The 24,116-nt window shown below is 47.6% G+C and overlaps 1 protein-coding gene across 3 annotated transcripts in view; it reads left to right on the top strand.

Moving 5' to 3' along the window:
* KIF9 (kinesin family member 9) overlaps window positions 1-23,761 on the top strand; it is a 31,836-nt gene extending 8,075 nt beyond the window's left edge. The window contains exons 6-21 of one of the 3 annotated variants that reach the window (XM_039368746.1): window positions 439-522; window positions 1,551-1,643; window positions 3,672-3,831; window positions 5,266-5,330; window positions 6,959-7,036; window positions 7,910-7,978; window positions 9,651-9,755; window positions 11,401-11,456; window positions 13,286-13,376; window positions 13,532-13,662; window positions 14,628-14,828; window positions 17,417-17,625; window positions 20,329-20,508; window positions 21,425-21,540; window positions 22,687-22,791; window positions 23,515-23,761. In XM_039368746.1, the coding sequence (XP_039224680.1) occupies window positions 439-522; window positions 1,551-1,643; window positions 3,672-3,831; window positions 5,266-5,330; window positions 6,959-7,036; window positions 7,910-7,978; window positions 9,651-9,755; window positions 11,401-11,456; window positions 13,286-13,376; window positions 13,532-13,662; window positions 14,628-14,828; window positions 17,417-17,625; window positions 20,329-20,508; window positions 21,425-21,540; window positions 22,687-22,791; window positions 23,515-23,622 (1,851 nt within the window). In that variant the 3' untranslated portion in view covers window positions 23,623-23,761. Of the gene's footprint in view, window positions 1-438; window positions 523-1,550; window positions 1,644-3,671; window positions 3,832-5,265; window positions 5,331-6,958; window positions 7,037-7,885; window positions 7,979-9,650; window positions 9,756-11,400; window positions 11,457-13,285; window positions 13,377-13,531; window positions 13,663-14,627; window positions 14,829-17,416; window positions 17,626-20,328; window positions 20,509-21,424; window positions 21,541-22,686; window positions 22,792-23,514 lie in introns of those variants that run through there. The other 2 variants (XM_039368747.1, XR_005559808.1) reach the window with 2 other exon arrangements.
* The last annotated feature ends 355 nt before the right edge of the window (window positions 23,762-24,116 follow it).

The following is a 24,116-nucleotide window of genomic DNA, read 5'->3' on the forward strand; positions in this document are numbered from 1 at the left end:
TGCCAGAGTTATTAAACAAATCCCTGCAGTTGTTAAGTGAATCATGGTCGTTGATCTGGCTTCTCCGATTGTGCTTATCAGAAGAAATACACACACACACACACAGAGAGGGTTGCAGATGTTGATCAGATGACCCCAGGGCCTCTGCAAACTTGTAAATACACACCAGTTGTCAAATGCCTGAATTCTGGTTATGTGACTGTGGGGACATTGCAACCGTCGTTAAGAGTGAGGATCCACCGTAACTCGCTTTCTTTCCAATGCTGTCATAACTTCCAACTGTCATTAAACCGTCATAAGTCAAGGACTACCAATATTGCATTTGTATGCCCTTAAGGGCCACTGGATAGCAATTCCTTTTTAATTCCATTTCAGAAGCGGCGCTGAATAAATGAATTTTCTTCCCATTTCTGCCTCCCTTGTTCCCTTCTCTACTAGGGTGACACCAACAGATCTGTGGGCCAACATGCTCTGAATAAGCATTCTTCCAGGTCGCACTGCATCTTCACCATCTACATCGAGGTCAGTACCTGTGAAACTTGGTTTTAATGCCAATAACGGTGAGAGTGATCTCAGAGTCCTAATGGACGATCACTTAAATAGGAGCCAGCCGTGTGCTGCAGCTGCCAAAAAAACCAACAGAGTGCTGGGCTGCATTAACAGAGGGATAGAATCAAGATCACATGAAGTGTTAATACCACTTTACAATGCCTTGGTAAGGCCACACTTGGAACACGGCATCCAGTTTTGGTCACCACGATGTAAAAAAGATGTTGAGATGCTAGAAAGAGTGCAGAGAAGAAACAATTAAGATGATTAAAGCCTGGCAACAAACATATGAAGAACAGTTGCAGGAATTGCATTTGGCTAGTCTAGAGAAAAGAAGGAGTGTGTGTGTGTGTGTGTGTGTGTGAGAGAGAGAGAGAGAGAGAGAGAGAGAGATGAGAACAGTGCTCCAGTACTTGAAGGGAACCACAATAAATACGGGGTCAGCTTATTCTCCAAAGCTCCAGAAGGCAAATAAAGAAAGAACAGATGGAAACTAATCAAGGAGAGAAGCAACCTGGAATTAACAGAAACTTCTTAACAGTGAGGACAATTAACTAGTGGAACAGCTTGCCAGCAGAAGTTCTGGGTGATCCAACACTGGAGGTTTTTAAGAAGAGACTGGACAGCCATTTGTCTGGAATGGTATAGGCCAGAGGTAGGCCACCTTGGCTCTTTTATGACTGGTGGACTTCAACTCCCAGAATTCCTGAGCCAGCCACGCTGAGAGGAAAGGAAGAGGTTTCCAAGCTGAGCCAGGCTGGCTCAGGGATTCTGGGAGTTGAAGTCCACGAGTCATAAAAGAGCCAAGGTGGCCTGGCCCTGGGATAGGGCCCCCTGTTTGAGCAAGACCTCCAACTCTGTTATTCTGTTTTGTTAAAAAAATTGCCAGCACTCCGGAACAGTTAAGCGTTTTGGGTTGCCTGGAATAACCTCAGCCATCTGTGGTTCAAAGCGTCGCCGTTTTTTAAACCCGCCCTCTAATTTCTGATCTCTCCCTCCAGTGCCACTCGAGAATGCTTTCCAATGCCAGATACGTCATCTCTAAGATTAACCTGGTTGATCTCGCGGGCTCTGAGAGGCTGTCAAAGAGCAAGGTAAGAAAACAAAACTTACGTTTCGAGTTCTTGAGGTTGCTTTTCAAACTGGGAACTGCAGGTAATCCTTGACTTACGACCAAGCTCGATCCCAGAATTTCCAACAGAGTTGTTAAGTGGGTTTTGCCCCATTTGATGATCTTTCTGCCTTTCAGTTGTTAAGCGAATCCCTGAGTCTTTTAAATTAGCCACATGGTCGTTAAGTGAATCCGGCTTCTCCCATTGGCTTTGCTTGTCAAATGGTCGCAAAGCGGGATCGCGTGACTGTGAGGCGCTGCAACCGTCATAAATTATGAGCCTGTTGCCAAGAGTCTTGATTTTTCATCACGTGACCAGGGCCATGCTGCAGTGGTTGTAAGTATGAAAAACAGTCACAAGTCACTTTTTTCAGTGCCTTGTAACTTTCAATGGTCACTAAGTGAACTGTTGTAAGTCGAGGACTACCTGTACCCTCAGTCACTGTGAGTTGGGCAGATATAAATTCAATAAATTATTACTATTTTGGTACATCGCATAGTCAGCCAGGGATTTAGACAGGATTTGGCCTTTTATCAACCTATTGAGGACTTCCCAAATCTCTGCCTATTATATTTACAGCAAGTCCTCAAGTTACAATCATTCGCTTAGTGACTTTGAAACGTACAACAGCACTGGAAAAAAGGACCAATGACTGTTTTTCACACTTACGACCTTTGCAGCATCCTTCTGGTCACGTGATCAAAATTCAGCCAGCTCAGCAACTGGTTCATATTTATGACAGTCGCAGTGATCATTCTGACAGTGGGGGGAGCCAGACTTACTTAATGACCTGTTGCTGACTTAACAACTGCAGTGATTCACTTAAAAAGCGTGGCAAGAAAGGTCATAAAGTGGGGCAAAACTAACTAGCTCTCGGCTTACAGTCACAGTGAAGCCCAAAATTTCTTGGGGTAAGTGAGACAGTCCTGAAGTGAGTTTTGCCCCCGTTTTACAACCTTTCTTAACTTGTCAGAAGGTTGCGAAAGGGGATCGCCTGACCCCTGGGACGGTGCAACCGTCATAAACATGAGCCACCTGTCAAGAGTCCAGATTTGTTTCTTTTGGGTATTTTTGTGGATTTTGATGCTAAAGAAACTATTTTAACGTTGAATTTAATAAAAGCAGCAAGATTATTGGTGGGTCAATATTGGAAGAATGGGTATTTAAGGTTTCTAATTTAGCAGAGATGGCTAAAATTTCTGCTTACTTAAAGGACCATTCTCAAGAGAGATATTTTAATGTATGGAGAAGATGGACAGAATATATTCAGAAGAAGTATGGAACTACAAAGTTTCACTTATTTTATGAGTAATGAATTTTTATAAACTTATGTTAAAGTTTGAAGAGAGTTAAGGGTTAGTATGATTTTGGTTATTGTATAATTAGTAAATTTAAATAGATTATGTTTAATATGTTTGTATAATCCTGTACTTGGCTCTGGGAAGTCCGGGGGGCGGGAGAGGGGGGGGAGGATGGGTTGAAGTTTAAGTAGTTCAGATAAAGTAGAAATAGTTTTACTGTATATAATATTAATGTTTCAATTTGGAGAGAGGAATTGCTCGGGCATTTCCCCTGGACCGCATCCGGAGTGAGAAGGTAGGAGAAGGGGAGAAGCAAGTAGGAAGGTTGAGGAGAGGTGGAGAGTGAGGAAGAGGAAGAAGAGGGAAAGAGGCAAGTTGGTTAGAGGGTGGATGTGGTTTGGGGGGAAATGGGTGAGCAATACTGAGAATTGTGTGTATCAATTTGTTTTATTTTTTATCTGAAGTATTTTTATGAATGTAATGTATTGTAAAATTGAAAATAAAAACTTTTTACAAGAAAAAAAAAAGAGTCCAGATTTGGATCAGGTGGCCATGGGTATGTTACAAGCGTCGTAAGTGTGAAAAACGGTCATAAGTCCCTTTTTTCAGTGCCACTGTAACTTCTGAGGGTCACTGAATGAACTGTTGTAAGACGAGGACTATCTGAACTCTTTCAGATCCTTTGACCAAAACTTTTCTTTTTAAACAGTCGGAAGGTTTTGGACTGAAGGAAGCAACTTACATCAACAAGTCGCTGTCGTTCTTGGAGCAGGTGGTCATCGCCTTGTCGGACTGTAGCCGGGATCACGTCCCCTTTCGGCAGAGCAAGCTGACTTACACCTTGAAGGATTCCTTAGGTGGGGACTTAGGTGGGGAAAATCTAGATTCAGACCCCTGTGAAACTTTGATGACTCCCTTCCAGGATTACAACAAAGCTAGATTGTCACACGAAGCCTGGTTTAATGTAAGCGCAATTGATAACTGGGGGCAGTAGTCTGTTCAGTAAGGCCAGGGTGGCAATCAATATATAGGAAACAACAGGATAGGATAGGATAGGATAGGATAGGATAGGATAGGATAGGATAGGATAGGATAGGATAGGATAGGATAGGATAGGATAGAAAATAGGGAATGGAATAATGAATAAGATAGGACAGGAGAATAGGATAAAATATAGAATAGAACAGAATAGAATATGGAATGGAATGGAATGGAATAGAATAGAATAGAATAGAATAGAATAGAATAGAATAGAATAGAATAGAATAGAATAGAATAGAATAGAATAGAATATAGGATATGATAGAATATAGAATGGAATGGAATGGAATAGAATAGAAATAGAATAGAAATAGAATAGAATAGAATAGAATAGAATAGAATAGAATATAGGATAGAATATAGGATAGAATATAGGATAGAATATAGAATGGAATAGAATAGAATAGAATAGAATAGAATAGAATAGAAAATATGGAATGGAATGGAATGGAATAGGATAGAATATAGAATAGAATAGAATAGAATAGGAAATAGGAATAGAATAGAATAGAATAGAATAGAAAATATGGAATGGAATATTGAATAGAAATAGAATAGAAGCTGGTTCGTATTTATGATGGTTGCAGCGTCCCAGGGGGTTACGTGATTCCCCTTTGGCGACTTTCTGACCAGCAAAGTCGTTGGGGAAGCCAGGTTCACTTAACAACTGTGTGTGACTGACTTAACAACTGCAATGATTCACTTAACAACTGTGGCAAGAAAGGGTCATAAAATGGAGCAAAACTGAAAAACTGTCTCGCAATGGAAATGTTGGCCTCAGTTGCAGTCATAAGTTGAGGACTGGCTGTGCTGCCATGCGCTTTACATGGGGCGGCCCTTGAAAAGTGTCCAGTGATTCAGTTGGTTCAAAATCCAGAGGCCTGCGTGGTTTTGTGTCACTTCTCCTGCAGGCACTGCCCGTTTGCTTCTGGGTCCACTTTAAGGTGCTGGTTGTCACCTTCAAAGCTCTACATGGGGCAGGAGGGGCAGGTTGTCTGAAGGACCCTCATTTCCCAGTCACATCCACCCGACCCAACAGAGGAGCAAGGATGCAGGAGATGCTGTGGGGTCTCGTCTCTCAAGGAGGTCCATCTGGTGGGACCCAGAAGAAGGGCCTTCTCCGTGGTGGCTCCCTGCATGTTGTTTGAAGGACCCTCATTTCCCAATCACATCCACACGACCCACCAGAGCAGGGAGGCAGGAGGTGTTTTATGAATCCCTTCTCTTAAGGAGGCCTTCTTTCTTTTTTTGTTGTTTCCTAGGTGGGAACTGCAACACTGTCCTTGTGGCTAACATCTGCAGTGAGTCCATTCACATCGTGGAAACGGTAAATGTCAGATCTGCCCCGTCTTAGGCGTTTAGGGAAGAAAGACCATCGACTCCCATTTCTTCCTGTGCAGGGCTCTTTTACTAAAGTCAAGCGGTTACAGCTGGATCTGAGTATTCCCTCCCTCCCAAAGGTTGCATTTTCCCCCTTCCCCCCCCCCGCTCCACCCCCACTCCTGACCAGTTAGTTCATCAGTGTCCAGTAGTATTTCCTTTCAATGTTTTGGGAATGGCTTTCCACAGGAGTAGGCCACCTTGGCTCTTTTATGACTCATGGACTTCAGCTCCCAGAGTTCCTGAGCCAGCATAGCATAACGTTCTCATGCTATGTGTCCTTGCCGGCTGGCTTATTCAGGTTTGACACCTCTGGTTCATGTCAGCTCATCTCCTCTTCTCCCCCCCCCCGTCTCCCCCACATACATTCCCATGCCCATCCTTTCCTCCCCAATTGCCTCCCTCCCCTCCCCTTGCATTTTATGGCAGGATGCCAGGGAAGTGAAGAAGCTGAAGGTGGCAACCTGGCAGTTAAGTCTCAGGCCGGATGGGTTTTCTCTGTCTCCCTGCTCTTGAGACCAAGTAGCCAAACTTGACACGCCCCCTCTTGCTAGGACAGTGGTTCTCAATCTTTTTAATGCCGCGACCCCCAACCGGTCGTAAGTCGAGGACTACTCAACTGGTGCAGCACCGTTTGCAGAATGGGACTTTTGGCGGGCTCAGCAGGGCAGAGACAGCCTGGACAATTCCTATTGGCTTTTGAAAGCCAATAGAATGAGACTCTAGTCAAGAGAGTCTATTCTATTGGCTTTCAAAAGCCAATAGAATAAAAGGGAGTAGCACAGCTAAGGAAAAGGAGGAAAAAAATGGCGGATTGCGTTGTTTGGCGACCCCCATGAGATGGTCGTTCAACCCCAAATGGGGTCCCGACCCACAGGTTGAGAACCACTGGCTTAGCTAGAACATTTGCAGACCTATTTTGGATACAGAGCAAAATACGAATTTTTCCACCCCACGCAGTACAAGGAGCGTGGTGTTTTCCAGTGACTTCCTTTTTAAAAAAAAATGTTAACTAGAAACTTTGCAAACTGAGGAAATAATAACACAGATAATAATAACCTGCTTATTGGACAGCCTGAAAACACAGTGCAGGTAGTTCTTGACTTACTGCGGTTCGTTTAGTGACCAGAGTTACAACAGTGGCGGAAAAAAAACCGGATTTATGTCTGTTTCTCACACTTACGACTGTTGCAGCGTCCCTGCAGTTATGTGATCAGAATTCGGATGCCTGGCAACTGGTTCACATTTATGACGGTTGCAGGGCCCCAGGGACACGTGATCCTTTTTTGCGGATATCTGACCAAGCCATGGGGAAGCGGATTCACTTTACAACCGTGTTACAAACTTAACAACTGCAGTAATTCACTGAATTATTGGGGCAAGAAAAGTGGTAAAACAGGGCAAACCAATTGACAACTTTCTCCCTTAGCAACAGAAATTTTGTGTTCACTTGTGGTCGTAAGTCAAGGACTACCTGCCAGTGCACTTTTGTATACCAATTATCTCTAATACAAATTGTTTGGAGCCCAAAATAACATGACTGTGGCAAATAGGGCGATGCTCATATTTTTCCAGCTGTCCACACTTCGCTTTGCCACCAGGATGAAGTGGGTGACTACCGTGCCGTTTGTCAACGAAAAAATTGACTCGGAGGTATGTCCTCTTGCGGTGCTTCTGCAGTCTCAAAGGAGTGACTGGGTGAAAGGAAACAGAGGTAGACATCTGAATGTCAAACCCAAGGGCATTATCATGAGTGCTAGAAGGGAGTGAGGTTTGCAAAGGGGGGGGGAGGAGGAGGAGGAAGAAGAAGAAGAGGAGGGAAAAGATTGGGGTTCTTGATGCTCTCCGAGCTTGGTGGGTTTTTTGCGGACGTCATTAGTGCTAGAAGGGAAGAAGGTTTGTGAAGTGGAAGACGAGGAGGAGGAAGACTGAGGGGTCCTTGGTGATCTCTGAATTTGGTTTCTTGCAAATATTTCATTACCAAGCTAAGTAACATCTTCATGCTAGAATAGAGTGGGGGATATGGAGAGGAGGGGGAAAAGGAGGAGAAAGACTGTGGGGTCCTTGGTGCTCTCTGAGCTGGGTGGTTTCTTGCAGATGTTTCATGACCCAACTAGGGAACATCATCAGTGCTAGAAGGGAGGAGGAGGAGGAGGAGGAGACTGGGGGGTCCTTGACGGTCTTTGAGCTTGGTTGTTTTCTTGCAGACGTTTCATGACCCAACTAGGAAACATCATCACTGCTAGAAGGGAGTGGGATCTGCAGGGAGAAGGAAAGGGAGGAGGAGGATTGTGGGGTCCTTGGTGCTCTCTGAGCTTGGTTGTTCTCTTACAGACCTTTCATTACCAACCCAGACAATGTCATCAGTGCAGTGATGATCAGGGCATCCTCATAGTCCCTTCTCTTGGTTAGAGGATGAAGGACGCTAACGAACATGTTGTATTTCCTGGGGTCTGATAACATCTTTGGGCAGTCCTTGACTTTGACTTTCCTACCGCTTAGTCCATGCCATTCTTGTCTGCTTAGCGGATGGTGAAGAACTTGGAGAAAGAGGTCCTATACCTGAAGGAAGAGTTGGCGATGCACAACAGTTTGGTAAGGCGCCACCACCTAGGATGCGTTGGTGACATGATCTGAGCGGATTGGCCTTCTTCTCTGCATGCCAGAGATGTCTGCCTAGTTCCCCTTTAGCTGTCAGAGAGGGGGAGGAGTCAAGTAGGGAATTAGTCTGGCATCCTTACATAGGCACAAGGGAGCCAGTTCTGACCTCCGTTAAATGCCATTGAACCTTATCTAGTCTGTCCCAGCTGCAAACTGACAGTCTGGGAAGATTCCTACAAAATGCAGAGGGTCCTTGACTGCAACAGTTCGCTTAGCGTCTGCTAAAATTACAACTGCCCTGGAAAAGGGGGACTTACGACTGTTTTTCACATTAATGACTTTCGCAGCATCCCTGTGGTCACCTGATCAAAATTCGGACGCTTGGCAACGGACTCACATTTATGATGGTCACAGCATCCCAGGGTTCCGTAGTCCTCTTTTGCAACTTAACTGAGCAGCAAAGTCTACGGGGAAGGCACATTCGTTTAACAACCGTGTTACTAGCTTAACAGTTGTAGGGATTCCCTTAACAACTGTCGCAAGGAAGGCTTCAAAATGGGGCACTTAACAAATGTCTTGCTTAGCAAAGAAATCTTGGGCTCCATGAGTGGTCGTAAGACGAGGATTATGTGTAGCCATTAAGCAGTAAAGTAGCTAATTGAATTCTTCATGTGTGGAAGAGTTGTTCGCACTTCATGTTGTAATAACAACAACAACAACTGCTCTGGGACTTCAGAATTCAAACAGACAAGCACCTGCAACATAACACCCCAGACTTAACAATTGTCGATAAGAAAGACAAAAAAGTCTGGATAGTGGCCGTGGCAGTGCCTGGAGACAGCAGAATAGAAGAGAAAGAACTGGAGAAGAGAACAAAATACAAAGACCTACAAATAGAAATAGAAAGACTGTGGCAAAAGCAAGCAAGGGTAGTACCAATAGTGATAGGCTCCTTGGGTGCAATCCCAAAACAACTGGAGCACCCCTTGAACACCATCATCGGCATTGACAAATTCGCTATTAGTCAATTGCAAAAGGCAGCCTTACTAGGAACTGCTTCCATCCTGCGACGAGATCTGTAATACCATCAAACATCCACATCTGCCTATCCCAGGTCCTGGGTAAGGACTCAATAGGTAGATAAAATGCCAAATCCAGTCTGAACATCTGGCTGACTGTGCGATGATCCATAATGATAATAGTAATAATAACAACAACAACAACAACAATAACGTTGGAAGGGACCTTGGAGGTCATCTAGTCCAACCCCCTGCTCAGCAGGAGACCCTATACCATTTCAGACAAATGGCTGTCCAGTCTCTTCTTAAAAACTTCCAGTGTTGGAGCATTCACCGCTTCTGGAGGCAGGTGGTTCCACTGGTTCATTGTTCTAACCAGTTAACCTTCCCAGTGTGGCAGTTTGCACCTGGGCCAGACCAGATAAGGTTCAGTGGCAAACTGGCGGCTTTTAAGAAGGAACTGGACCATCGGATAAGTATAGGGTCTCCTGCTTGAGCAGGGGGTTGGACTGGAGGACCTCCAGGGACCCTTCCGTATTCCCCTTGGGAGCCTAGGTTGAGACAATTAAGTAAAGGCTGGCCCCAAGGAGAGAGAAGAGAGGAATTGCTGTCTTAATTTGATTGATTCTTCTATCTTTCTCTTTTAGCTCAATCGCCCGCCGGTGACCTACGAGCCCATGAACGAGATTCAGATCGCGGAAATCAACTCTCAAGTCCGTCGGTTTCTGGAGGGTACCATTGATGAGCTTGACGTGAGTCGCTCGCTTGCAGATAACGGAGAATGCATAAATCCTTCAGAGGGTTTGGATACGTATTTTTCTCCCTTCGGTTCAAGCCATGCAATCCTCAAAGATTGCCAGGAAAAGCCTCTGCAGCTGGCTTGGCAAGGTTTTCTAGTAGTGATTTGCCATTGCCCCCTTTCTAGGGCTGAGAGAAGGTGGCTGGCTCAAAGTCACCCAGTTGGCTTTGTGCCCCAGGCAGGACTAGAATTCAGGGTCGCCCCATTTCTAGCCTCAAATATCCATCTACGACTTACAATAGTTCATTTAGTGACCAAAATTACAACGGCACTGAAAAGAAGGGACTCATGACCGTTTTTCACACTTATGACCGTTGCAGCATCCTCCTGGTCACGTGATCCAAATTCGGACACTTGGCAACTGACTCATATTTACGACGGTCACAGTGATCCTGGGGTCACGTGATCCCCTTTTGTGACTTTCTGAGCAGCAAAGCCAATGGGGAAAGCCGGATTCACTTAACGACTATATTGCTAACTGAACAACTGCAGGGATTCACTTAGCAACTGTGGCAAGAAAGGGTCGTAAAATGGGCCAAAACTCCCTTAACAAATGTCTCGTTTAGCAACAGGAATTTTGGGCTCCATTGTGGTTGTTAGTCGAGGATCACCTGTATCCAGTGTGGGAGATCTATATCCTCCCCCTGAGGGGGGTAAAGCATCCCTATAAGAAGCCATGATTCTCAACGTTGGCAACTTTAAGATGGCTGGACTTCAACTCCCAGAATTCCCCAGCCAGCCATGCTTGTCTGTCCCAGCTGCAAACTGCCTGTCTGGGAAGGTTCCCCACTTAGAGCAATTCACAGCTGTGCTGGCTGGAGGATCCTGGGAGCTGAAGTCCACTCCCCTTGAAGGTGCTAAGGCTGGGAAACCCTGCAGATAGCTGGGGTTTATGGGTTTTGTGGTCCTGTACTTAAATCAGTGGCATCCTTTGATGGATTCCTCCTTCTGTTATATAATCAAGATGGACAGTATTTAATATTTATTGTTATGTATATGTAGGGGTGTGGGTCTATACATATGTTGTACATAGTATGTTTAGGTGGGTGTCATGTATGCGTTTCACTTTGAGAACGGGCAACTAAATTCCATTTTTGATGTGTGCCATTGTGCCCGCAGTAAAAAAATGACAATAAAGGTTATCTTCTCTTCTCTTCTCTTCTCTTCTCTTCTCTTATCTTATCTTATCTCTTACATCTTACATCTTACATATTATCATCTTATCTTATCTTATCTCTTACATCTTACATCTTATCTTATTTTATCTTATCTTCTCATCATCTCATGTCATCTTATCTTATCTAACCACCCAGGGCAGGGATCATGTAGTTCAAATTAGATCTAAATGGCTGTCAGTTGAAATCCATAAAGTGGATCTCACTAAGACTGAGAACGGAACCACTGGATACACCCTGAGGCAAAGAATTTGCTTCTTTTTGCTTTGGGAATCTGTGAATTATTATTTTTTTTTTTTAAAAAAAAAGCCAGCTTTGTATACTCTAAGCGATGTTTTGTGGGTGACTCCTGGCACAAACATGAAGGGTTACCCTGGGCTCACAATGAGGACGCTCTCCCTGCTTCTTCCTTTCCTCCCACAGATCACGAGCATCCGTCAAATCCAAGAGGTTTTTAACCAGTTCAAAATCATCTTAAGGTAAGGGATTGCGAATGCAGGTAGTCCTCACTTAATGATCGGTCGCTTAGCAACTGTTCAGAGTTATGACAGATGCTCCCAAAGGTATTTAACCCCCCTCCCCAATTTTGAAGTTTTGATTTCCCCACATGCACATCCATGCCCCCACCCATCCACAGCAACACAATCACATTTTGGGTGCATGGCTTACGGCCATGATTTTGAATGCTTCTAGCCAGAAAAAAAAAATTCCTGTTGGGCAGAATGGATCTAGCAGAAAACTGATCTCTTGGGACATCATCTATCGCTATGCCTCCAAAACATCTGTAAGTAGAAGGAGCACAAAGTCTGAAAGTTGGAGGAGGTTTCTTGGTCTGTTAGAGGAGCCTGCAGAGTTGCCAACCCCTAAGGCAGAAGCCAAGACTTGTATCAAAAGGACCACAATAGTAACTTCAGGCTATCTTTATTTACTGAATTTTTGAACACAATAAAAGTATGGAACGTATTTTTAAAAAAAAAACCTGAAAGAAAAGAAAAAGGTACATACAAAGAGAGATAATGAATGAATGAATAAAATATGATAGATATTTAGATAGATAATAAAGATAGATAAAGGATAAATAATAGATAATAGATAAATGAAAGAGAGAGATATATACAAGGACATAGTGGTAGACGAGACAAACGATGATAGATAACGGATAGATGATAGATAAATAATAAAGGGATAAAAAAATGGATAGATAAGGGATGGACAAATGATAGAGGGATAGAAAGGTGGATAGATAAGGGACAGATAAATGATAGAGCGGTGGAAAGATGGATGGATAATAGTTAAACAATAGAGAGATGATAGACATAAAGAAATAGTTAATATACATAAGATAAAGAATTCAAGTCATAGTATATACATGATGGATAAGTAGATGGGGAGTAAGGCAGATGGATGGAGGGAGATGGAGAGAAAGAGAGAGTCAATCAGTCCCAAAGGTAGATTTTGAAAGGTGGGAACTAAAGGCTACGCTAACGAAGGCCTAGCCCAGGGGTAGGCCATCTTGGTTCTTTTATGACTGGTGGACTTCAACTCCCAGAATTCCTGAGCCAACATGGGGGGACTAAGGCCCCTTCATGACTTGCAGACTTCAACTCCCAGAATTCCTGAGCCAGCATGGCTCAGCTTGGAAACCTCTCCCTTTCCCCTCAGCGTGGCTGGCTCAGGAATTCTGGGAGTTGAAGTCCACAAGTCATAAAAGAGCCAAGGTTGCCTACCTCTGGCCTAGGCCTAGGCCACTCTATGGCTCGTGGACTTCAACTCCCAGAATTCCTGAGCCAGCATGGCTCAGCTTGGAAACCTCTCCCTTTCCCCTCAGCGTGGCTGGCTCAGGAATTCTGGGAGTTGAAGTCCACGAGTCATAAAAGAGCCAAGGTGGCCTAGCCCTGCTCTAGTGGGTACAGACTGGCAGCTTTGTGCCCCGAGAGGGCAGGGACTGGTGGCTTCTTTCCATTCTTTGATTCATGATGTCATGGTGGTCTTGTAGTTATGACATCAGAGACACTTCAGGGGTCAAGGGAGGGGCCACTGCTGAAAGCTCCATCCAAAGGGAGGGCGCCCTCTGCTTGAGAAGCAGGGATGGGGAATTGCTGGCTGTGGAATTCTGGGAGTTGAAGTCCACATGCCTTAAAATGGTCAAGTTTGGGAAACACTGGGCTAGGGGTTTAGTCTACTCCAAAGCGGCTGAGTTTGTACTACAGGCTAGATCAGACTAAAAACCGGGTGAGTAGCTGGGAGTCCGGCAGTGTTTTGTGGTTTGCTGTCTTATGCGAACCTGGCCCATATGTGTTGCTTTTAGCCAACAAGATCAGGAAGTGGAAGCCAGATTGCGGAGCAAGTACGCCCTTATAGACAAGACCGACTTTGCGACGCTCTCGGCCGTCCAGAAGGTGAGCGAATGAAGAATGGGGTTGGGGTTTCTCGTCCCGTTTGTCTCTCAAACTCTGGTTTGGGAAGTGGAAGCTCAGTTTGGCCTGAGAGAGTTTGGCCCAGCGAGGAGACCCTGCATCCAAGGAGGCTGATTCCCCCTCTTTGCTCTCCCCAGGCAGGAATAGTGGACGCTGAGGGGCATCTGGTGGGAGAAATGGACGGGCAAGGGTTCGGCATCGGCACGGCCCCCTTCTCCTCCAAGCCTGGCAAGAAAATGAAAGCCAAGAAAGGGAAAGAACAGACAAGGTTGGAGGGCTGCTCTTTTGCCCCTCCCTCCCTCCCTCCCTCCCTCCCTCCCTTCCTTCCTTCCTTCCTTCCTTCCTTCCTTCCTTCCTTCCTTCTGTGTCTCCCTCCTTCCTTCCTTCCTTCCTTCCTTCCTTCCTTCTGTGTCTCCCTCCCTCCCTCCCTCCCTCCATCCATCTATCCTTCTTTCCCCTCCCTCCCTCCCTTCCTTCTCTCCCTCCTTCCTTCTTCTTCCATGTGTCCTCCCTCCCTCCCTCCCTCTATCATTCTTTCCCCTCCCTCCCTTCATTCCTTCCTTCCTCCTTTTTCTGCTTTATGTCCTTCCTTCCTTCTCTCCCTCCTTCTCTCCCTCCTTCCTTTTTCTGCAATGTCCTTCCTCACTCTCTCCATCCATCCATCCATCCATCTATCCTTTCCCCACCCTCCCTTCCTTCTTTCCTTCTCTCCCTCCCTCCTTCCTTCCTTCTCCCTCCTTCCTTTTTCTTCCATGTGTCCTTCCTCCCTCCCTCCATCTATCATTCTTTCCCCTCCCTCCCTTCATTCCTTCCTTCTTCCTTTTTCTGCTGTATGACCTTCCTTCCTTCCTTCGTTCCTTTTTTTGCAGTGTGTCCCTTCATTCCTCCCTCCATCCATCTATCCCTCTTTCCCCTTTTTTCCTTCCTTCCTTCCTCCCTCCCTCCCTCAGAGATGCTGTGATGGGTATAAGTACAAAAACAGATCATAACTGTTGTAACTTTGAAAAGTCATTATATGAATGGTTGTAAGTTGTCTGTCCTCATCTTCCCCTAGTTTTTGGCCTACCACCACCCGACTTTGGGGAGGTCCCACCTGCCTGGAGCCTCTGAGATCCTCAGGGTGGCCCCCCTCTGCCCCCTTCCCCAAAAGGCCCCTCTGCTGGGCTCAGCCCAAAGGCAGTCCCCTCCTCCCGAGACCCGGCTGGGACCCTGAGGCCTCTGCTTGCCTTCCAGCCCCACAGCTCGCAAGGAGGGCCTGGGGAGCCCGCTTTCCGGGAAGGACCTGGAGACCCTCTCGGGGTCTCGCAGCCAAGTGGTGGCCACCACCAGAGAGCTGGAAGGAAAAGACGCCTTGCTCCGCGACCAGGAGGCCTCCAGCCTTGACACGCATCGCTCTGAGTCGGCGCCAAGAGACGATAGCAGCATCAGACCCAGGTAGCTTTTCGTGGCGGTCTCCCGTCTTTTGCTTCCCAGCTGAGCCTTAGGTGGCTCCCTGTAACCCATCTCTGGCCTACAGGTCCCAGTCCCTTCGTGCGGGAGACAGTATAGCATGTATGGATGAACCTGGGCCACAGGGGAAGAGGTGCTGCTTAGGAAAGGATAAGGATAAGAGACAGCCAAGCCCACAGCTGTATAACGGACGGAGAAAGACACTCAGAAGGGAGTGTCCCTCCCTAGTTTGAAAAGGAGGGGGGGGTATAAGGGTGCGTGGAAAAGACCTTGGGGGACTGAGCGAAGGGATGCGGCTTAGGGAACGTTGGATAAGATGTATAATGGGTGGAGAAAGAGGCCCAGAAGGAAACCTCTGTTAAGTTATCAGGCTTTAAAAAGAGAGAGTGGGAGATTTGTACTTTCAGACAGCGTGGCTTAGCAATGTGCTGCAGCAGTCCTGGACTACATCAACAGGGATAGCATGAAGATCACGTGAAGTGAAAAGACTACCTCCAATTCTGGTCCCTAGAGAAGGTCCTAAAAAGAGAGTAGAGAAGATGATTAGGGGGCTGGAGGCTAAATTGAGGGAACTGAGTTGGGCCAGTCTAAGGAAAAGAAGGACAAGGGATGATATGATAGCAGAGTTTCAATATTTGAGGGGTTGCCGTAAAGAAAAGGAGGGGTCAAGCTCTTCTCCAAAGCGCCTGAAGGCAGGACAAGAAGCAACAGATGGAAACTAAGCAAGGAGAGAAGCAACCTAGAACTAAGGAGAAACTTCCTGACAGTGAGAACAATTAGCCAGTGGAACAGCCTGCCTCCAGAAGTGGTGAATGATCCAACACTGGAAGTTTTTAAGAAGAGACTGGACAGCCATTTGTCTGAAAGTTTTCTGCCTGAGCAGAAAATTTGGACTAGATGACCTCCAAGGTCCCTTCCAACTCTGTCCTTCTGTTATTTTTTTAAGTGGAGATGATCCAAAGCTTTTGGACCTGTTTCTCAAACTCAACAACATTAAAATTCAACTCACAGAATTCCCTAGTCAGCCTGCAGGGACTCTAATACCCAGATTAATACCACTCTTCAATGCCTTGGTAAGGCCACACTTGGAATACTGCATCCAGTTTTGATCACCACAATGTAAAAAAGATGCTGAGACTCTAGAAAGAGTACAGAGAAGAGCAACAAAGATGATTAGGGGGTCAGAGGCCAAAGCATATAAGGAACAGTTGCTGGAATTGGGAATGTCCAGTTTAATGAAGAGAAGGACGAGGGGGGACAGGATAGCAGCCTTGCAGTATCTCAGGGGCTGCCCCAAAGAAGAGGGAGTCAAGCTATTCTCCAAAGCACCTGAAGGCAGGATAAGAAGCAACGGATGGAAACTAATCAAGGAGAGAAGCAACCTGGAATTAAGGAGAAATTTCTTGACAGTGAGAACAATTAACCAGTGGAACAGCTTGCCACCAGAAGTTATGGGTGATCCAACACTGGAAGTTTTTAAGAAGTGGTGGGACAGCCACTTGTCTGACATGATAAGGCCTCATACTTGAGCAGGGTGTTGGACTAGATGACCTCCAAGGCCCCTTCTAACTCTCTTATTCTGTGATTCTGTAAGGGTCTTCTACTTGAGCAGGGGGTTGGACTGGATGTCCTCCAAGGTCCTTTTCAACTCTGTTATTCTATGACTTGCAAGGTTCTGTTAATGTAGTCTTGCAATGATGTAGAATTAGTTTATCTGGTCCTGTTTCCTGTCTGACTACTCGTGAAGACTGACAGTAACAGGATAAATTACATGCAGACCTGTGTATAATTATACAGCTGCCGTAAATTGACAAGAGTCGCCCAGGTCAGATGGGCAGAAAACGAATCAATCAGTTACAGGCAGTCCTCATGTTACAACCACAACTGAGTCCAAAATTTGCTAAGCAAGGCGGTTGTTAAGCGAGCTTTCCACGTTTTACAACCTTCCTTGCCACAACTGACAACATGAGCCGAGGTGGCGCAGCAGTTAGAGTGCAGTACTGCAGGCCACTTTAGCTGGCTGTGTTCAGCAGGTCAGCGGTTCAAATCTCACTGGCTCAAGGTTGACTCAGCCCTTCCATCCTTCCGGGGTAGGTAAAATGAGGACCCAGATTGTTGGGGGCAATGTAAATATATATATATACATTGCTTACTGGTGTACACCGCTTAGAGAGTGCTTGCACTTAAAGCGGTATATAAGTCTCATAAATAAATAAATAAACTGTTAAGTGAATCCCTGCAGTCATTAAGTCAGTCATGCGGCTGTTAAGTGAATCTGTCTTCCTCCATTGACTTCGCTTGTCAGAAGGTCGCAAAAGGCGATCACGTGACCCCGGGGGATGCTGCGACCGTCATAAATACGAGTTAGTTTTGCCAAATGTCTGAATTTTGATATGTGTGAGCATGGGGGATGTTGTGACGTTTGTAAGTGTGAAAAAACGGCCCTAAGTCCCTTTTTTCATTGCCGTTGTAACTTCGAACGGCCACTGAACGGATGGTTGTAAGTTGAGGACCACCTGTAATTAATAAAAGAGCTAATTCTTGCCCCTCACCCGTCTCTCTCCTCGGGGCAGCTCCCCGCCGGCCAGGATGTCGGCCTTTGAAGACTTCAAGAGCGAGCGCGGCAGCGAGATCAACCGCATCTTCAAGGAGAACAAGACCATCTTGAACGACCGCAGGAGAAGGCTGGGCGAGGTCGTCCAGAGGATCAACCTGGTCAAGCAGGAGATGGACACCACCCGCCAGGCCCTCGAGATCCAGAAACTGGAGCGGGAGCACCAGGGTGAGCAGGAGGAACGAAGGAAGAGGTTTGCTTGGAAGCCTGGTTTGGCAGCCGATGGAACTCCTGGCCACCAGACCGGCTGGGACGGGCTTTTGCCCCAGCTCAGACCTCCATTTTATTTCAGCATTTATTAATTCCTTTATGCTGCCTCTTTCCCCGACCTGGGCAGCGTCAAAAGGGGCTACTCTAGTCCATTGATGGTGGACCTTTTAGAGACCGAGTGCCCAAACTGCAACCCAAAACCCACTTATTTATCACCGGGTGCCGGGTGGGCGTGGCCCACTGGGTGGGCGTGGCTGTGGTGGTCATGGCAGATTGGGTGGGTGTGGCCAAGGTGGGCGTGACCACCTCGATGTTGCTCGTGGGGAGGGACGCCTGTGGGGGAGATCCAGGGGTCTCTGGCAGGTGGGGCGGTGGGCAGGAGGCTCATCCTGTGGGGTAAAACAAGGTGAGGCAGGGTGGGGGTGCCATTGTCGCAGGGCAAGGTGAGGCAGGGGCCGAGGCGTCTGTTGCCTGACACCATCAGCCCCCCCCACACAGAGGCCAGCGAGCGCATGGGGGTCAACAGTGTCCGTCAGCAACCACAGCCTGCCGGCCCCTCAACTGGCACACTCTGGGGTTCCGCAGCCCACCGCCAGCAGTTCAGAGAAGCTGCCTCTGAGCTGGATAGCTGACTGACAACTGAGGAGGCAATGCAGTGGGTCATGCCTGGGAAAAGGAGAGCATGCGAGGCCAGGAGGGATGGGACGGGGGAGAGAAACCAGCCGTGCTGGGATGCATCCGGCCACGTGGGAGCTCGGTGAGTTAGCAGGCAGCTGGTTGAAGAGGGAAGGTTGCCATCTCCAAGGCATGGTGCACGTGCCCACAGAGAGGACTCTGCCTCTGGCACCTGTGCCATAGATTCGCCACCACTGCTCTAGTCCAAGCTGATCGCATTGCGGGCCGTATCGTGACACATCGTGAGTTGTTTTGCCCTTTGCGGGGCCAGAATGATCTATCCCAGTGGTTCTCAGCCTTTTTAATGCCGCGACCCCCAACCAGTCGTAAGTCGAGGACTACTCAACCGGTCGTAAGTCGAGGACTACTCAACTGGCGCAGCCCCGTTTGCAGAATGGGACTTTTGGCGGGCTCAGCAGGGCAGAGACAGCCTGGACAATTCCTATTGGCTTTTGAAAGCCAATAGAATTAGACTGTTCAAGAGAGTCTATTCTATTGGCTTTCAAAAGCCAATAGAATAAAAGGGAGTAGCACAGCTAAGGAAAAGGGGGGGAAAAATGGCAGACTGTGTTGTTTGGCGACCCCTGTGAAATGGTCCTTCGACCCCAAATGGGGTCCCGACCCACAGGTGGAGAACCGCTGATCTAGCCGGAACGTGCAAGAGAGTCTGAAGAGTACAGGAGCCCTTGAGTGACGACTGTTTAGTGACCGTTCAAAGTTACAGCAGTGCTGAAAAAAATGACTTAGGACCGTTTTTTGCACTTTCAACCTCTGCAGCACCCCTGGAGTCACGTGGTCAGGGTTAGAACCACTTGGAAGCTGACTCGTATTTATGACAGTTGCACAGCGTCCCAAGGGATCACCTGATCCCCTTTTGCGACCTTCTGACAAGCATAGTCAATGGGGGGGGGGTAGGTGGATTCACTTAACGACCCTGTGACTGACTTAATCTCAGTGATTTGCTTAACAATAGTGGCAAGGAAATGGGGCAAAACTCACTTAACAACCTAGCAACAACCTAGTACTTAACACTGAGCAACAGAAATTTTGGGCTCAGTTGTAGTCATAAGTCGAGGATTGCCTGTATGCCATGAGCTCTAAATGGACTTCCCATGAAGGGCACATCTTGAAACCTGCATTACAGGTATTCCTCAATTTATGACTGGTGAATTTAATCTGCCTGTGACGGTCATATGTTCTGAAGGTCATAAGACGGATTGGTTACCTGGCCAACCTGACAGTTGTAAAGCGAGCACCACAGTCCTTAATTGAATGCCGTGCTTAAGTAAACCAGTGATCTGTTACGGCCGAGGTTTTGCCCAAAATCAGAAGTAAGGGTCATAGGTCCCCTTTTTCGCATCCATGGTAATATCCAGCGGTCACTAAATGACCAGTCGTAAGTCAAGGACTATCTGTGGATGACTCAGTTTAGAACAGGTAGTCCTTGACGTACGGCCAAATTCAGTCCAAAGTTTCCATGGCTAAGAAGAGGGACATTTGTTAAATGCGTTTTGTCACATTTTACGACCTTTCTTGCCACAGTTGTTAAGTGAATCATTGCAGTTGTTAAATGAGGGACACGGTCGTTAAGTGAATCTGGCTCCCCCATGGATCATCAGGATATTGCAAAAGAGGACGTCTCTCTCTCTCTCTCTCTCTCTCTCTCACACACACACACACACACGACACTGCAACTATCATAAAATATGAATCAGTTGCCAAACATCTCAATTTCACTCCTGCGATCATGGGGATGCTGTGACGGTCGTAAGTGTGAAAAAGGATCCTAAGTCCCTTTTTTCAGTGCCGTTGTAACTTGGAACGGTCACTGAATGAAGTGTTGTAAGTCAAGAATTAGCTGTACCGAATCATCCTCGTCCAAACGGTGACCTAAGGACCCGCAGGGGACCCCAGGCTGACCCCGTCCTCGGCCTCTTCCCCCCGCGGGGGCAGCTGCCCAGCTGACGACGCCTCCCTCCCGCCTAGGCGAGTACCTGAACGAGGAAGGGCAGATCATCATTGACGAAGAGGAGTTCCTCCTCATGGTGAAGCTGAAGGACCTCAAGAAGCAGTACCGGGACAACTACGACCAGCTGCAAGATCTCCGCTCTGAGGTCCAGTACTGCCAAAACCTGGTGGATCAGTGTCGCAATCGGCTACTCACAGGTAGGGCCGGGCGCTGGGAACGGAACGGGTGGGCACTTCAAGCGTGGCTGGCATGGCTGGTGGTGCCAGGCTTGGCCCAAGAAGGAGATGGAAAATAGCCTAGTCCGTCCTTCCTTTCTTCCCTCCCTCCCTCCCTCCTATCCATCCATTCCCATTTTCTTTCCTTCCTTTCTTCCCTCCCTCCCATCCATCCATCTATCCCCATTTTTCTTTCCTTCCTTCCTTCCTTCCTTCTTTTCCTCCCTCCCATCTATCCATCCCCACTTTCTTTCCTTCCTTCCTTTTCTCCCTCCCATCCATCCATCCATCCCCCATTTTCCTTCCTTCCTTTCCTCCCTCCCTCCCATCCATCCATCCCCATTTTCCTTCCTTCCTTCCTTCCTTTCTTCTTTTCCTCCCTCCCATCCATCCATCCCCATTTTCTTTCCTTCCCTCCCTCCCACCCATCCATCCCCATTTTTCTTCTTTCCTTCCTTTCTTCCTTTCATCCCTCCCTCCCATCCATCCATCCATCCCCATTTTCCTTCCTTCCTTCCTTCCTTCTACATCCCTTCCTTCCTCTCTCCTACCTTCTTCCCTCTCTCCCTCCCACCCTCCCTTTTCCTCCTTCCCTCCTTCCCTTTCTATCTTCCTCCCTTCCCCTTCTCCTTCTCCCTCTCTCCCTCCCCCACCCCCAGGACCCCCGAAGCCTTCTCTGACCCTCCCCAGGGACACACCCGGTCAGTCTGGGGAGATTCTTGTAACCCACACGCTCCTGGTTGAGACGATTCACAAGTGTGGGCTTCCCCTGACACTGTGCACCCCACCCTGTGATCTCCCCCGGGGGGGGGCTTCTCCCAAAGAGCATCGCTCAGCCCGGCTGTTTGTGACTCCCTCCCACCGGCTCTTTCTCTCCCATCCTCTCCCCCCCCCCCAGAGTTTGACATCTGGTACAACGAATCCTTCCTGATTCCGGAAGAGGTGAAGCAAGCCCTGCGGCCCGGAGGGTCCATCCGGCTTGGCATGATTCCCATGAACAGGGTCCTGACTCTGGTAAGTTGCCCAGGGTCTCAGCTGCCTCGCAGCAGCCTGGAACTGAGGAGGAACTTCCTGATAACTAGAACAATTAATCCGTGGAAGGAGCTGCCTCCAGGGGTGGTGGGTGGTCCATTGCTGCAGTTCTCCAGAAGACACTGGGCAGCTGTTTGTCTGAAATGGTCTAGGGCAGTGTTTCCCAAACTTGACCATTTTAAGGCATGTGGACTTCAACTCCCAGAATTCCACAGCCAGCAACGCTGGCTGTGGAATTCTGGGAGTTGAAGTCCACATGCCTTAAAATGGTCAAGTTTGGGAAACACTGGTCTAGGGCAATAGAGGGAGCATAAAAGGGAGGAGCACAGCTAAGGAAAAGGGGGGGAAAATGGCGGATAGCCTTGTTTGGCGACCCCCGTGAAATGGTCATTCGACCCCAAATGGGGTCCCGACCCACAGGTGGAGAACCACTGGCATAGTGGCGACACCAGTTTGAAGTCCACAGGCCCTAAAGATGCTGAGGTCCAGAGACACAGATTTAAGGTGTCCCAGTCATGAGCAGGAATTTAGGAACAACCAAGGGAAGCCGTGAGTGTTCACACCTGCACACAAACATCCCACAACACTAATTCTATTGGCTTTCAAAAGCCAATAGGAATTGTCCAGGCTGTCTCTGCCCTGCTGAGCCCGCCAAAAGTCCCATTCTGCAAACGGTGCTGCGCCCGTTGAGTAGTCCTCGACTTACGACTAGTTGGGGGTCGCAGCATTAAAAAGGTTGAGAACCACTGCACTATGTTGACTTTTTGGGACCGTCAGCAAGCTTTGAGTGGGTGAATTTCAGCTTCTAGAATTCCCCAGCCGGCCAGGAAGGATGATGCTATCTAGTTTGAGAGCACCATGGACCCCACAGTCATCATTGTTGTCGTCGTCCTCCTCCCCCTCCTCCTCCTCCCCCCTCCCTTCCAGCACTGATGATGTTCCCTAGGTGGGTCACGAAAGGTCTGCAAGGAACCCCCCCCCAAACTCAGAGAGCACCCAGGACCCCACAGTTTCCCAACCCCAGCTGATCCTCGCACAATTCGCACACTGCCAGCTACAGGACCCCCGCCTGCCCTGTTGCTCCTGGGAATCCCCCTTCAACCTGTCCCTCTCTCCCCCCCCCAACAGGATGAAGACGAGCAAGAGAGATTTGACCGGATGCAACAGGAAGTGCTGCCTTTCTGCCCGGCTTCCGTTTCCTTCTATAACGCCAAAGCGAAGGTGGACCGCAAGGTAAACCACCCAGGGGGGCCCCCAGGATGGCCCCTTGTCCGAAGGGTCCTACAGGTAGTCAACTTACGACCACAGTTGAGCCCAAGTTTCTGTTGCTAAGTGAGACAATTATTAAGTGAATTTTGCCCTGTTTTACAACCTTTCTTGTTCCAATTGTTAAGTGAGTCACCGTTTATTTATTTATTTATTTATGAGACTTATATACCACTTGAAGTGCAAGCACTCTCTAAGCGGTGTACACCAGTAAGCAATGTATATATATATATATATTTACATTGCCCCCAACAATCTGGGTCCTCATTTTACCTACCCCGGAAGGATGGAAGGCTGAGTCAACCTTGAGCCGGTGAGATTTGAACCCCTGACCTGCTGAACACAGTCAGCTAAATTGGCCTGCAGTACTGCACTCTAACTGCTGCGCCACCTCGGCTCTTTGCTGAGTAAATCCGGCTTCCCCCATTAACTGCTTATCAGAAGGTCACCAAAGGGGATCGAGTGATCCCAGGACACTGCAACCGTCATAAACACGGGTCAGTGGCCAGACAGCTGAATTTCGATCACGTGACCACGGGGGTGCTGCGACGGCCGTCAAGGGTGAAAAACGGCCCTGAGTCCTTTTATCTCAAGTGCCCAAACGGTCACTAAACAAACGGTCGTAAGCCGAGGACTACCCATCATATAAACACCCCATCTCTCTCTCTCTCTCATTTCTTCTTGCGAAAGCACAAGTATTCTCGGGCCATGACCGCCTTCGAGCAAATGAGGAAGAAGCCGGGATCCGTTCAAGCCGCGGTGAAGAACAAGCCTCCATCCCTCCTGGACATTGTGTAGCCGAAACGAGAACCATGCCGGCCTCGTTCCTTACAAGAAGAGAGTAAAACACTCAACGGCTGTGCAAGTCACAACTTTATTTTTATTTTTTTGCCTGTAAATGTTCAGAATTAGCCGTATAATAAATCTTTTGAGGATTTCTACGTACTCATAAACACACCAGGGGCCCCAACTGGCTTCACCCAAGTAGTATTAACAGGGGTGTAGTAGTGATTAATTGAATTTGCGAAACAACACCCATCTGGGGAAGTTGCCAACACTTTGGAGGTGAGACTTCAAATTTCAGGAGCAGCTCAACAGACTTGAACCCTGGGACACGTTCAGTAAAATGCACTTCAGTGTTGAGAAAAGTGAGGTTTTTACACTTAGGCAATGTGGAGCTCTAGAATCGGAGGTGCCTGACTCAATATAGGCAGTCCTTGACTTATGACAGTCCATTTACTGACCATTCAAAGTTGCAACAGCGCTGAAAAAAAATGTGACTTAGGGCCGTT

This window comes from Crotalus tigris, unplaced genomic scaffold, assembly GCF_016545835.1.
Source record: "Crotalus tigris isolate CLP2741 ecotype Arizona unplaced genomic scaffold, ASM1654583v1 scf7180000020932.1150333, whole genome shotgun sequence".
NCBI lineage: Eukaryota > Metazoa > Chordata > Lepidosauria > Squamata > Viperidae > Crotalus > Crotalus tigris.